General features: G+C 47.3%; 3 protein-coding genes across 7 annotated transcripts; 2 read left to right on the forward strand and 1 right to left on the reverse strand.

The window, feature by feature from the left end:
- Positions 1–118: 118 nt before the first annotated feature.
- Positions 119–1023, forward strand: LOC124341386 (calmodulin-like). Of its 2 annotated transcripts, XM_046794480.1 has the most exons (4): positions 119–261; positions 325–355; positions 421–729; positions 795–1023. In XM_046794480.1, exons 1-4 carry the CDS (start codon positions 259–261, stop codon positions 896–898), a joined length of 447 nt encoding a protein of 148 aa, XP_046650436.1. In that variant the 5' UTR covers positions 119–258; the 3' UTR covers positions 899–1023. The 2 variants fall into 2 exon arrangements, with proteins under 2 accessions (XP_046650436.1, XP_046650435.1); XM_046794479.1 differs by lacking the exon at positions 119–261 and having other exon boundaries at positions 292–355.
- A 1073-nt stretch (positions 1024–2096) lies between these two features.
- LOC124341109 (uncharacterized protein B0303.7-like) lies at positions 2097–4949 on the forward strand. 4 transcript variants are annotated; one of them, XM_046794041.1, is made up of 6 exons: positions 2097–2312; positions 2388–2484; positions 2740–3131; positions 3317–3738; positions 4155–4370; positions 4509–4949. In XM_046794041.1, the coding sequence occupies exons 1-6, from the start codon at positions 2285–2287 to the stop codon at positions 4626–4628; spliced, it is 1275 nt and encodes a 424-aa protein (XP_046649997.1). In that variant the 5' UTR covers positions 2097–2284; the 3' UTR covers positions 4629–4949. The 4 variants fall into 4 exon arrangements, with proteins under 4 accessions (XP_046649997.1, XP_046649999.1, XP_046650000.1 ...); XM_046794043.1 differs by having other exon boundaries at positions 2391–2484; XM_046794044.1 differs by having other exon boundaries at positions 2391–2484; positions 2743–3131.
- LOC124340868 lies at positions 4820–14015 on the reverse strand. Its single transcript, XM_046793615.1, has 4 exons — positions 13193–14015; positions 8061–8310; positions 7623–7970; positions 4820–7521 (listed from the first exon to the last, which is right to left on the reverse strand). The coding sequence occupies exons 2-4, from the start codon at positions 8301–8303 to the stop codon at positions 5473–5475; spliced, it is 2640 nt and encodes an 879-aa protein (XP_046649571.1). The 5' UTR covers positions 8304–8310; positions 13193–14015; the 3' UTR covers positions 4820–5472.
- Between the last annotated feature and the right edge of the window lie 226 nt (positions 14016–14241).

A 14241-nucleotide genomic window follows, 5' to 3' on the forward strand; every position in this document is an offset into this window, starting at 1 on the left:
TTTTTAAGGATGTACAAAAAAAATTGATTGTGTTAAATATTTATAAGAATTTTTCATCGTTTTATTTTACAAGAAAATGCGTTTAAAATCATTTGCAGATATTTTAACTTAGATCTGGACTTGCCGCAAATCCTGTTTTGACACTTGACAGCTAAACATCGGCTGCTTTCGAAATCCGTTATCTGAAAGTGCAATAAACCCCATTAAACCTTAGTTTCCCCATTGTTGTTCTGTATCCTTGGTTTTTTTATCATTAAAATGGTTAGTAAATTAGTTTTTTTGTTAGTATGAATGCCTAATGATTCTGAATTTTACTTCATGCAGGCCAGACATTTTAAAGAACAAGATATTGCAGGTAAGACTATAATTGTAAGTGGTTGTATATGCCCTGTTAACACTCTGTTGCAATGTTCTTCCCAGAATTCAGAGATTGCTTCTCTCTGTATGCAAGAAATGGATATATTGAAACTATGGAAACTCTGATGGTCATCATGAGATCACTTAGAACAAGTCCAACACCACCTGAGCTCAAGGTTTATATGAAGAATGGCAAAATTTCATTTGCTGACTTCCTAGAAGTCATGCATGCTCATACAGTGAAAGAAAAGTCATCAAAAGATATACAGGCAGCATTCAGAGCTGCCGATACAAATGGTAGAGGTGTTATTTCCTATAAAGAGTTGCGCCACATTCTTTGTGGTTGGGGAGAAAAGCTGTCAACCAAAGAAGGTATTTTAGTATAGTTACCATTTTAGTAAATAAATATTAAATCTGTAACATTTTCTTTTTGTTAGTTGAACAAATATTTCGTGAAGCACACATAAAGGCTAATGCACCAGTGAAATACGAAGACTTTATCAAGGTTGTTACCTCCCCAGTTCCAGACTACTACTACTGAAGAAAGCCATTTAATGTTTACTTTTACTTCAGCATTCCAATGTTTTAAATAGTTTCTAGACTTACTTAACTTATAGAACAATCAGTACAAGGAAAAAAACAATAATACAAGGAAATTTGTAACTAGCTTTTGAGAGTTTTCCAAGTTCTTTATTGAAAAGTAAGAAAGATTTCATCATCTGTACAGCTTAAAGTTTGTTCTCACCCAAAAGAGAAGTTAGTGATACATGTGCTTTTTGTGCTATTGGTTCAGAAAGGAAGAACTGCATGACACAATATTAGCGTTTGGCATCAAAATTTGTAGCAAGATTACTTGATGAGGTACTTTTAGAAACCCCCTGTCTGGCTTGGTTAATGACGAGGGAAAGGGCTTCAGGTTTGACTCCATTTTCGCAAAGTCTGACACAAATGGCCAAGGTTTCAGCATCCAATCCTGTATTAAGAAGCTTCGACAACTCCAACAGGACCTGGAAAGCTTCCCGTGCAGCTACTGTTTGGTTCGGCCCAGATCCAGCATTGCTGCTTGTGCTTGATCGAGTCGTGGAACCCATGTCTATATTCTTTTTCATTAACGCGGGAAAATCCTTACCTAGAGAAAAGAGTAAATAAATCATTTAAACATCGTGCCGATAAAATAATAACAGGTCAGCTTACGCAATTCAATCAAATGAGCGACTAATTTGTTGACTATTCAAACAAAGATGTTATTGATATGCAGCAGCAGACTGTGAGAATTGCGACATTGCATTTTTAAATCAACCGATGCGCATCAACGAACAAAATGCCCAAAGGGTTAATTTCAAATTTCAAATTAATGAATGAAATTTCTTATTTAATCAACGTTGGAAAACAAAATTGTATGGTTTTCTTTAGATTATTTCCCGACAAACGAGTTTTGGCTGGAGACATTCAACACATTTTTTTGCTGTTGCAGGTTCAGTGACGCGAAAAAAGTGAAAACAGGAAAGCGAGATAAAAAAAAACATGTTTTTTCTCTCACGAATTTGCCTATTGTTGAGTAGCGGTTACAGCATTTTCTCCTAATTTTCTCTCTTTTTAAAAAGCTCTTTCTCTTTTTCCAACGCCACCAACGGTCATCGGCGCAGCAGCTCACTCTAGCGAGCTAACGGAAGCGAAAAAAATAGGCCATCGTTGTCGTACGCTTAGCTTGTGTCAGCTGTTTCAGTTGGTGGTCGGCTGGTCGCAGACTTGGTAGTGAGGGGGATACGAGAGTTCTTTCTCTTTGTTTATTTCTTTTTTAATTTCACCAAAATTTATTTTAACATCTTTATTTCCACAGCGAATATTATTTTAGCCAAAAAGTAGTTTTATCAGTGGCTCTTTGAGTTTTTTCTTTTATTCTACATCGAATTTATAATTTTAACCAATGTCGCAGAGAACTCTATCGTCAAATGGTGAGGCAATCTTTCCCATTGCCATCTGATAAAACTTGTTTTGCTAAAATGTTGGTTTGGCTTTTTTTTCCACAGCAGTCAAAGCCCCTGTGAGGCCTGCTCCCCCGCCACCATCAAACATTGCAAAAGTCAACACATTCCATGTGCAACATGCAGCTGCGGCATCATCTAGGTAATCAGGACAATCCTTTCTTTGTTACCACGCATGTAGCCTCCAGGCAGAACACATCTCCTTATTAAAAAATTCATTTGAACTGAGAACTTGCATAAATTAACCATGAAAGTATCAATTTCAAGGTTCACGTTACATCCTTTTGTCAGTTACATGTTGTTTTGTGCACAAGGATAAATACTAGGAATTCCTTGTTCACCTTTGGTGTTTTCCTCATGACTTAATCTTGTGAATAAATTGTTTCATTTTGATTAGCAGCAGGGCACCTCCACGACCAAGTTCAGAACCGGGTAAGAAGAAAATAGCTCCACCAAGGCCCCCTCCACCCAAGGCCAGTGCCCAGCTCAAGGCAGTGCAGAATGCCGTGGCTTTCGCTGGAATGATTTCTCAGCCGAGAAAACAAGCTCAGCTTCCGTTGACCTCATCTGTAACGGCCCCCGATCTTCTTATCAATTGGGATTCGCCGCCAACCTCGCCCACTCCCGGCCGATCATCCAGCGACTGCCTCAGTCTCAAGAGCTTTGGATCGGATAGCAGCGGGACCCAGGGCGCGTTCAGCACCATGACGCGAAGCGAAAGTGGATTTGAGAGCGAGCCCGACGCTTGGAGTGAAACAGCTGTCACTCTGGCCGCACCCGTCAGAAATGGTAAGCTCTCTTGCCAACATGTTGGACGTGAAAAAATATGAAGGAATGAGTCGGGGGGTGTTGTTGTTGTTTTGGCCGCGATGAGAGATTGTAAACACGATATCGAATAACGCCCTCATCCTCGAATTTCTATGTGTCGGCCCGTCACGTGTCTAAATGCCAGCATTGTTGTTGTTGTTGCACAGAGAACGTGAAACCGTTTACCATGCCGACGATTATCCGGCCGAATCGATCCAGACCGCCCCCTCCGGCCATCAAATCGTCTACTCACCTAAAAGTCTTGGAAAAGATGACCTCCTCCATTCCATCAGCAGCTGCACCACTACCACTACCGCGATCGTCGTCTCCTTACCTGGCCGATTTGCTTGATTTAGACGTCACGGTCGGTGCCGATGACTATTCACCGCCGGAGCCGTGCATTCCGCCACCGGCCCCTCCGTCGTTCCTGCTCGTTTCATCACTCAGCGCCGCTGTTGCTGCCGCCGCCCCGACGCTGACGTCGTCGTCTCCTCCTCCGTCCCTCGAGTTGGGTGTAGGCCCTGACGCTGGATCAGCAGTGGCTCTCTTTGATTACCAGAGTTCACACCCCGGAGATCTTAACTTTAAGGTGAGAAGCGGCGTGAAACATGTACAACACACAAATCCCTCGTGTGGTTTGTGTGTGGCGCCGGGAAACTTGGTGCGGGGATTGAGACTCCCTCCGCGTCTCCTCAAACGGATCTCACCCGTGTCCTCCCGAGGCACAAAGTTAGTGAAACTATAGAAAGGTTTTCTGCATGAGCGCCGGTGCGTCTTTGCTGCATCGATGACGTCCGTTCGTTCCTCAGTTTATAATCCCGCACGCAGGGACATTATTGATCCTTTTGTATTTAAGACATCCACACACGTGAAGAGAGAGAGAACGCGAGAGAATACTGATGAGACAACACTTTTTGAGCGTCTCCTCCCGCTCCCGGCTCCTTCTTCTCCCCTTAAGGATATTTGACACATCCGACTGTAATTAACATATCATCATATCTGCAGGAAGGAGAGCGGATCGTGGTATTATCTCAAGTTAACGAAGAATGGTGTAAGGGGTCGATTGGATCGTCGCAGGGAATGTTCCCGTTGAGTTACGTCCGCCTCGACGCCCCACCGACGCCAGTGGAGACCAGCCGAGACGCTCCGCCGTCATCGTCAAATCGGGCAGTGGCCTTGTACGCCTTCGAAGCCGAAACTGATCACGATCTGAGTTTGAAGGTAAGAAAATATTCAACTGGGGGTGGTGACGACGACTTAAAAATAAAAATTGTATTTGGAGTGATGTTCTTTTTTGATAATGTGATAACTTTTTTTCTCACTCACTCTTTCGTCTTGTTATCGATCCATCAACGACAGGAAGGTGATATTGTCCGAGTGATTGAATCAGTGGGCAACGGCTGGCTCTACGGAGAAGATTGTCAATCCGGTCGGCGCGGTCAGTTCCCCGAATCTTTTGTCCGCCGAGAATTGAATTGAATTGAATCACCCACACACGTCCCACCCACCCACCCACTCTGGGAATTAAAAAAAAAATGCGCATCGATGAGAAGATATAAAAAGTTTGAACCAATCTCGAAAAATCTTGTTAGAGAAATTCGTCGCCGCCTTGCATCTGATCGCCTCTGTCTATAATTATCAGAGAAATGTTGTTTTCAACTTAAATCAACTTTGAAGAGATATATATATACAATTTCTTTTCGCACGTGTCTATTGCCTCGGTAAGAGTGTGAGGATATCGCACTTTAATTTATATACATATGTACATGCCTGCAAAATGAAATACAATTCCCGACCCAATTTCCCTTTTTTAAAACATTCGGCGGGAAACGAGAATAGGAAAGAAAAATAAAAAACTGGGCCGTCGTCCGTCTAGGCAATCGAGCCGTGGTGATGGTGGCGAAACTGTTTCGTTCTCTCCATTGCAGCGGAAGGCAATCTAATCCCTTCATTACGAAATGGTAATGCGCCAATCGGGAAACGGTAATCCTGATAACTAGGACTGTGGCAGGCACACAACGTCGCTCGTAATAAATCTGAATGGTACAACACACTATTATTTGAGGGACAGGAAAGAGGCGAGATGGGACGAGCTAATTACAAGGACGGAAGAAGAAGAAGAAGGAGAGCTAATTGCATTCATGTTTTTTCGCCTTTTTTGGTTTGGTTTGGTGGTTTGGGTTTGGGGGAATTTTTCGCCGGGCTCCTTTTGGCCGTCGTCGATGGCAGTCGACAATCTCAAATGGCAGAAAAAAAAGGCAATAAGTTGCGTCGTCGTCGTTTCTGTACATGATTAGACTCTGATGACGGATGAGGAGGGTTATCAACTGTAATACAGCTCGTCAACGACGGACGAAGGGACTTGGTAGCTGTCGCTTGGTAATTCCGGCAGATCCAGAATGCCTTCCGGCTCCTGCTCGTCAGACGACCATCTCCTCGTCTGATGGCGGGGCAATCGATTTTTCAAAATGGGACGCAGAGGCCGTTGATGGACGTGCGGGAGATTCGCAAGATGATGATGATGAGGCTGGGACTGCTGCTGCTGGCGGAGATGCTGCTGGTGGCGGACCGTGGGCCGGCTATCGATGGACTCGTCGTCAAGGCATCGGCCCCACGTGTCCTGCATTTGGGCCAGCCGCTTCTGCAGGGCCCGGTACTCGAACAGGAACCGATTCAGCTGGCCCGTGTGGTAGGCGTAGCGGCGGTGAAAGTCCTCGTCAAAGACTTCCTCGGAATTGTGACGGCGGATCAACTCCATTTGGCCGCCGCCATCCAGCTCAGAGTCGAAACTGTCCCTGCCCGATGAAGGTGGGACGACGTGCTGGGCCGGGTAGAAGATGGTGGCCGGCGAGGGCTCCTGTTGCAGGTCGTCGTCCAGATCGTTCAGTTCCCAGTCGGACAGCCGCCGTCGATGACTGAAAGTGCCCGACGAAGCAAGGATGGCCCTCCGCCCAGCTGCTGGAGGGAAGGCCGGCTCGTGTCGGTGGTGAAAGTGGAAGCGCGCGGTCGGGAAGATGGGCGGCGTCTCCCGTTTCAGCTGGATCAATTCCATGTCATCCTGATTGGATGTCATGTCACTGGATCCGGGCGAATAGTCGCCCTCGGGCAAAAAGTCCACCAGATCCGGATAATTGCGTGACGGACTCGGAGAGGTTGTCGCCTTGTCCGACTTGAGGATGGAAGAGCGGCGATTCGGCTGTTGATTCTCGGCATCCGCATTGAATTTGACTTTGTTTTGGTACATGGCGATTTGGCGGTGCTGGCCATCAATCATCATCGGCTCCGTCATCACTTCCGCATCGTTGGTCGGCAGCTTAATCTCGGGCGAGGGTTTGGCCGGCTGATTGTTCACCAGCCACTGCTTGTCCTGGAATAATCGCGTCTCCACTTTGGGCTCGTACGACGATCCGGTCCCGTTCTCCATGGCTGCGCTGTCCATCGCGCCGGATTTGAACGCCGATCCGTTCTGATGGCTCTTGTAATTGTCCGAGGCGGTAGACTGGCGGCGCAAAAAGTGATCCATCTGATCCAGCTTGTCGAACATGCTGCCAGAGTTCTGCCCGTTCATGGAGGCCACTCCCATGACCATGGAGGGCCGCCTGTGGCGCAAACTCGCGTGCATCCGGGCCCGTTTCAGCGAACACAAACAGCAGATCAACAGGACCAAGATCAACATACCGAAAATGGCCAGAATGAGGCCGGCCGTGAGTCCGCGACTCAGTTGGCCGGCGGCCAAGTCGATGCCGTTGGATTTGACCAGCAAGGTGATGTTGGCCGACACTCGCTCGGCCCGGTTGGTGGCCTGGCAAACGTAGAATCCGGAATCCTGCTCCCGGGCGGCGGCCAGCACCAAAGTGCTCGTCTTGTCCGTCCTGTCGATCCTGTCGCTAATCTCGCGGAGATAGTAGATCTGGTTGACGTTGGCGTTGGATGTGCTGGACGTGACTGCCGTCGGTGGCGGAGTCTCTTCCGGCGTCGTCAAGTTGACAATCAAGCGCTCGGCGAAAAACCACAAAACGGAAGCTTCCGGATTGCTCTGGACGTGGCAAGTGAGGTTGGCCACCTGTCCGACCATGACCTGGACTAACGAATCCGCCGGATGAATTCTGGGCGAGCAGGCGAGTTCCTCGAGCGGCATCCGGTTCCACGATTGCCCCCGCAGTCGCTGCGGCGAGAGACAAAGAGGCGGAACGGAGAAGGGCATGTTGCGGGCGGCCAGCCATGACCTGAGCGGCCGGAGTGGACAAGTGCAGTTCCAAGGGTTGTGATGGAGATCGATGCCCCTCAGGGTGCGCAACGGGCCCAGCGTGGCGGTCGGAAGCACTTCAATCAAGTTGCCGTCCAGCCGCAGCCATTCGAGAAGCTCTAAACCCTGCGGATTGTACGGATTGGCGGATTGTGTGAGCATCGATTACCAGAGAGTGTGTGGCGAAAGGCGATAAAATCTTTTGGCTGAATGAAAAAAAACCTTACGTGAAACGCTTTCTGATCGATGTGATTGAGTTGGCAATTGGCGATCTCGAGACGGACCAATTTGGTGGCCAAAGCGAAGGTCTGTCCGGCCAATCGCAGGAGCGGGTTGCCGTTGAGTTTGAGCTCGCGCAGTTCGGGGAAGAACTGGAAGGCCTGGGTCGGGATGGACGACAAGACGTTGTGGCTGAGATCCAATTCGACCAAATTGGTTAATCCGTAGAAAGCCGTTCCGTCAATGTGCCGAAGAGCGCAACGTTGCAGAATGACCCGCTGGAGATGAGTCAGTCCCAGTTGGCGGAATTCGTTGGCCGCCAGCTGCGAGAGCGGATTACCACTCAAGTCCAGCACCTAAATAATAATAATACACGACCAGCAGACATTGTGTGACATTTTCTTTTTTTGGGAGGGGGTGAATTATATTCGAATCAAAAGAATAACCTGAATGGTGCTCTCCAATCCGCTGGATGGGATTTCCGTCCAGCCTGCCTGGTGGCAGGAAACGCTCTCCTTTCCGCCCTTCCATTTGCAGACGCACGGCTTGAGACAAGTGTTGGCCGGCTCGGTTAGAGTAGTTGCTGACGCGGTCGTCGGGCCGGCCAGATGAAAGATGATGACGACGACAAGGCTTGTAATAATTCCGCAATGGAATCTCATCTTCCGGGCAAGCTTCGATTCCAGCATGTCATTTCTGAAAATAAATAAATAAAACAAAAAATTTCATATTAAATAAATATAAGGCCAGAAATGTCTTTTATCTGGGGCATCATTGACACACCCATCCGGCGGATTCTCTCCCCTCTCCGAGAAAAACCTGAGTGCACTACATTTTGATATAAATAAACGGTGCAGAGTCAATATGAAGGATATAGCTATCTATCCCGCTCTCTGTGTGTCTGTGTGTATCTAAAGTCTTCCGGTCATATTATATATAGTCCAATATTTGCCGACTGGATGGCGGGGAACGAAAAAGATGGTGGACACTTTTCTTCATCTGCCGGACACAGCACATTTTTTCCTCTTTCTTTCTTTGTGTGTACAATATCACCCCTCCCCATTGTTTCTTCACAGTCAATAGGCCTGTGATGTGTATGTGTCCGCATAAATCAACATTGTGCAGCTCCTCCTATTTTTCTGATTTCACGAACATTTATCGACCCTCAGTTCCATTTTGTGTCGAATCAAAAAAGTCAATAACGGAATTTCGTCCTATTTTCTCCACTCATCGATAGTTTTTAGCCTCTCTCTCCCCATAAAAAAAGTAGCAGGTAATAATGAAAAAATTTGGCCATCCCTTCCGGCGGATTAGATGGGCGATCGATGATTGTTTTCTTGAAAGGGGGGCTCTCCCGTCGTTGGCGTGTCCCGTTGTATTAAAAATAGAGATTGATTCCCCGACGGACGGACGGACGGACGGTTAGATTCCAACGACGAGGTGTTTGCGATGATGATGAAACGCGTTGCGCATCTCCTCCTCCCCCTCACACATACTGTACACATTGGCGATGGGGGTGGTGGTGGTGGGATATTGATGGCCCAGTCCGCCTTTTCGGTAGGTGGCGATCGATTGGAGCGTATATAGTGTATAGTGGCGAGCTCTGCGCTATGATCGCCTACGCGATCGAATGTGTCCGCCAAACACGGAAGAATCTAATTGTCCCGACCGTCAAGAAACAATAAAACAAACGACGAGATGGGCCAAAAAAAACGACCTAAACAAAATGGCAGGCAACATCTTCTTCTTCTTCCTTGTCTTTTCTTTCTTCTTTTTTTTTTCTTTTTCAAGCGGTTGTAAAACGAGGGGCGACGTTTGACGGATATTGCCAAGCTGCGTGTTGCGTGAATGAATTCCGGCCACCCCCAGAAGAAGGAAACAAAAAAGAGGATCAAAGAGGATCAAAAAGAAAAGTTACGGCGATATCATCGGCAATGACCAATTTTGCACGGCGGACTTTTTTTTTTTTTATTGGTCCGATCACGGCGAAAAGAAAAGAAAGAAAAGAAGAAAATCGGGAGTCAAATCTTTTGGCAGTTATATCTGGGTAGTAGGACTTCGCTGGCACGTACACGCTCCCCTTGGCTGAGCTGGTGGGACCGGAGAGACCCGTGCATTTCAGAATAAGAAGAGGACCGTCGTTCGTCGTCGTCTCGTTCGTGATCACGAGCCGCACTGTGAGGCGTTTCTTTGACTTCATCACATTCACGAGGCTTCACTTTGGGATTGAAGGCCGCAGGAGGGGGGGGGGAGTGGGGAGAAGAAGAAAAATGTGAAAAAGAAATGATACTATTACGAGATTATAGGGTGAAAGTATATAGACGACTAGTAGTCCCAGCAGCAGCTGGACAAGACTCGATTCATGGCCGTCTAATGCCTCCCATTCCAAATCCAATTGCCAGGCTTTGACAGAGACAAACTTATTCCCTTTTTTCTTTATTCCCCCCCATCGTGAGATCGTGAGCCCCACCATCGCTTTCTACAACTTCACGTTCACGGAATAGTAACAAGAAAATTCCCTACATGAATCGCCGACGACAAAATGGCATCATCGTTGTCGTTGGACTTGTTCGTAACTTATGGCCCCCACCCCAATTATTGGATTTCGACAATCTCCAACCCCACCCACCCAAATGTCCAGTGCTACGGCGGATGAATTCCGTCGCTCAAATTCCCCTTTTTTTGTGAAATATCCGCACACACACAATCGATTGTGTGTGATGACACTGTCACGGCGATCGACTTTTGGAAATTGTCAGGCGCTAATTCAATTTAGACCTGACAGTTCGCCTCCCTGGAAAAACAACAACAACAAAGAATTGATGTCGTTTCCCCCCCCCCCCTTGGAAATTTCATTCGCCTTTTCTAAGGTCTCCCGACTAACAACTTAAGTCTTCCTCAACTCTCTCATATCTTCACTGTAGAGATCCTGCCCCCCCAAAAAAAAGGACTAAAAGAAAGAAAGAAGGAGGATACGTGGAAGATCAAAGTGTCGATGATAAGTAGAAACCCTGACGCTTGTGACAGACAACACACACACGTCTATAAGCAGCAGCAGCAGCAGTAGAGTCGTATCGCTAGCAGGGCATTAGCCGCCGGAATGACATTCGTTTTCGTCGTGCGGAAAACAGAGCGCGGCGAATTCAAACGTCACTCGAGGACGGCCAATCAAGGAAGCGGAAAAAAGAATAGAACCCGATAAGCGAAAGTGTTTGTTGCAGAAGAGAGACAAGAAAAAGAGAAAAGAAACTTAATGGATTGCACACACACACAGAGTGTAGCTTTTCTCAGCATCGCTGAAGGAAAGAAAAGAAAACGTCGTCGTCGTTGGGCGTTTAAGTTATTTGCCTAGGGATCGATCACGATCGGCAAACAGGATGTAAAGATCTTATAGTATTAGTCGATCCTTTCTAAGGTTTTCCTTCTTTTCTTTTTCTTTTCTTCCGTCGGCATCGGAGAGTTGGGATGAAGACGTGCGATGACCGCTAAAGCTTCACCTTCTCCCGCGGGATCGGCTGATATACGTAGTGTTGAGGACACAAGGCGAGAGACGAGGAGGGTGTATAGATTGATCCGCCCGCAGCCGCCGCCGTTCAAGAGAAAATTTTTCTTTGGCAGTTTGAGCGCCGAAAAAAAGGGGAACGGCCACCAACGAATCGAGTCGACGTAGTTGGTGAATGTCACGACGGATGAGTCGAGAGATGATGGGCCCAAAGATTTCCCCCAAGACTCTGTCAATTAAGTCGGACGCGACCGGCAACTGCCAAGAGCTCATTTCGGGTGCGCTTTTGGGGGGGCTGGGTTGGGTGGTGGCTCCTTAAATAAAACGTCACACATCTCCTGGGTCCTATTCGACAGGGTTTTATCTTTAAGTGTAACCAAACTAATAATGCCCAGACAGTTATGGCCAAAATAAAATAACAGAAAAGACAAAAAAGAGAAAAAACAGAACTTGACCGATTTCCGTCACGATCCAGTCCGGGAGAAGAGAAAAAAAAAAAAACACTTCCGCCCCGTTTGGTCCGTCCTCCAGTCCCGCCTGCTTCGTGTTTCTCTCTATTAGATCAACTTTTTTTCTGTTGCTGCTGCTCTCCGTTTTTCTTTTCTTTTATTTCGCCCTCCACCAGTCTGTCACCTTATTTTATTTCGCTGCTCAATGTAAAAACCGTTGTTATTACGTGTAGCGTATAGGAGAGCTGCTGCTGCTGCTGCTGCTGCCGTTTTCAAGGATCGATGGATTTTTTTTAAAGCGCCAAAAGTAATCGAAAGCGACAAGTTTTATTTCGCTACGCTGTTGCAGGGGGCCACCCCTGGTTTTTCACGAGTTTTTCAACCCATTTCAAATGCCGATGGCCGATGGAACTCTAGAAAAAGTTTGGGATTAGTCCTGATTTCCACAAAAGGGCTGCTGGCACGTGCTGATTGGATCGCGTGACCCACGGGCAACGTCCGTTTTTTCGCTCTGCCGTCTAACGTCTTAACTTGGCCATTGGTTGTACATTTCCGAAGTGTTGCAATGGCCAGTGCCGAGTGGAATTCACAACTATGGCGACTCTCTTTATCCTCTTATTCTTGTACGTTTCGACTTACGGCAGAGCGGGGGCAAAGAGGAAAAGATTGCCGCCCATCGACTTTGGTCGGCCTATACGACGACTTTATGATGGCACAATGGCACACAAGTAGAAAACGTAGAGTTATGAGCCATTGTCTCCCAACTAGGCTCGCCATTGAACACACACACACACAGAGAGAGAAAACTCTTCTTTTTCTTCTCACTGGCGAGAGTCACCAAAAAGAACATGTGCAAATGTCGTACGAGCCGCGCAAAGTTAAGGCGCACAAACCAAACAACAACCCCCTCACCGCCGGTTTATCAATTGTTAATGAAGCCATTGATTTGCAAGCCGACGACTGAATAAAATAAATACAAAAAAAAGTTACGACCGGGTTATTTCCATATGCGGCAGGCAGGCAGGCAGTCAAGCACGCAGGAGCCTTCCCGTCTACAATCATCGTGTTACCATGTCGGTCGCCGCCGCCGCAGGGAAATAGGGGTACGGAAAATAAGGATCTCCATTCGAAAAAAGGAGAAGAAGAGACTAGGATATGTGGTTAAACAAGACGTCAGAGCAGATGTGAATGCAGAGCTAATTAAGGCGCAACTGCAACGGGATTTATCTTTTTTTTCGTTCCCTTTTCGTTCCCTTTTATTTACACGACAGGACCTGTAACCCCTCGTCCTCCTTATTTCCTTTTGATTTCTCCCCACTAGAAAAATACTGACACTGAAAGATTTGTACCGACGCCGGGACCTGATTCAATCAATGTTGCGACGTGAAATGTTGCCCAAATAAAAAATCCCGAAAATTTCCAAATTTGTGCGGCTGCCAATTAAATCCTTGGAATTGAGTAAACAGAAAGAAAAGAGAGAAAACCCTCGGCGTGACATTAGATCCACGAAAATGTCGTAGGTAAGGGGGGGAAGGACGTAATTGAAAACCCGCCCGCGGGAAAACATTTCCCGATGACGTCAAAAAAAAAAAAATGTCGATGGAAATGGGAATAAATCTCAACTTACCGCTGTGATGGAATTCCTATAGAAAGTAGACGCCGTTCTGCAGTGGTTGCACACGAGAGAAGTTACAAAAACGTTCCTCAACCGCTGGAGAAAGAGCACACACGATGAGAGATGTGTTTGTTCAGTCCGAAGGACAGACAAGTACTACTAGTAGAGAGGTGGTGTCCGTCAACTTGCCGGTCGGGTGGGACACCACCCAGTGTCACCAATAGCTCTTCCACCCCACTTTCAGGCCCCCCACCGTTTCTTTTCCGCCGTTTTCTCTCTCCCGGCGGATGCGCAGGGCAACTGGTTCCTGACGCCCCAAAAAGAAAAAACGGAGGGAACCGCTTCTTCTTTTGCCACACACGATCGTAGTTGGAGCACTTGCGGGCTGCCGCTATACACACACACTACCTGCCTTCCATGACTACTAGTATACAGATAGCTGGGCGCGTCAGAGCGTACGGTACAAGAGTCGATAATCCATAATAATGATTCTCCCATGTTCTTCTTCTTCTTTCTTTTTCTCTCTGCCTGGTAGCGGCAACAGACTGGCCGCCACCGCCACCGCCGCCGCTGCTCCATAATGTGATTATCGAAGGCGTAGTACTACCGACTGGCCTACACAACATGGTTGTCCGCTGAAAGGAAGGGTGTCGACGACTGGCACTGGCTTCCATAGATCATAATCACCCCCCCGGGTTCGCTGAGACGAGCTTCAACTGGTCATTGATTTACAGAGTGTGTGTGTGTGTGTGCGTGTGTTGGGCTATTATAACATTTCCCTCCATCTGTTTCTCTCTCCCGGCGGGGTGACGTTTTAATACGTTCCGACGTGTGCCAGACCCTAACATATGGAGTTAATAATAACTTGTCTATTTGTCAACGATAGGAGAGAACACACATACAAACGCTCGGCACCGCTCGCTAGGGCACGTCGAAATAATGCTGGCCAATGGCTTTTTTTGCCAAATAACCGTTGGAGAAGTCCAGCGCGCTCATGACCGGACGCCTGTGCGGCGTCACATATCGGATGGCCACCCACTGATCTTCCTGGCAACGGACAA

This window comes from Daphnia pulicaria, chromosome 5 (assembly GCF_021234035.1).
Source record: "Daphnia pulicaria isolate SC F1-1A chromosome 5, SC_F0-13Bv2, whole genome shotgun sequence".
In the NCBI taxonomy this organism is placed as follows: Eukaryota; Metazoa; Arthropoda; class Branchiopoda; order Diplostraca; family Daphniidae; genus Daphnia; species Daphnia pulicaria.

Coding starts and splice junctions, on each gene's coding strand:
- LOC124341386 (XM_046794479.1), top strand. CDS start 292: ATGCCTAATGATTCTGAATTTTACTTCATGCAGGCCAGACATTTTAAA. Junction 356..420: donor TAAAGAACAAGATATTGCAG/GTAAGACTATAA, acceptor TGTTCTTCCCAG/AATTCAGAGATTGCTTCTCT. Junction 730..794: donor AAAGCTGTCAACCAAAGAAG/GTATTTTAGTAT, acceptor TCTTTTTGTTAG/TTGAACAAATATTTCGTGAA.
- LOC124341109 (XM_046794041.1), top strand. CDS start 2,285: ATGTCGCAGAGAACTCTATCGTCAAATG. Junction 3,132..3,316: donor GGCCGCACCCGTCAGAAATG/GTAAGCTCTCTT, acceptor GTTGTTGCACAG/AGAACGTGAAACCGTTTACC. Junction 3,739..4,154: donor CCGGAGATCTTAACTTTAAG/GTGAGAAGCGGC, acceptor TCATATCTGCAG/GAAGGAGAGCGGATCGTGGT.
- LOC124340868 (XM_046793615.1), bottom strand. CDS start 8,303: ATGCTGGAATCGAAGCTTGCCCGGAAGATGAGATTCCATTGCGGAATT. Junction 7,971..8,060: donor GATTGGAGAGCACCATTCAG/GTTATTCTTTTG, acceptor ATTATTATTTAG/GTGCTGGACTTGAGTGGTAA. Junction 7,522..7,622: donor TCGATCAGAAAGCGTTTCAC/GTAAGGTTTTTT, acceptor TACAATCCGCAG/GGTTTAGAGCTTCTCGAATG.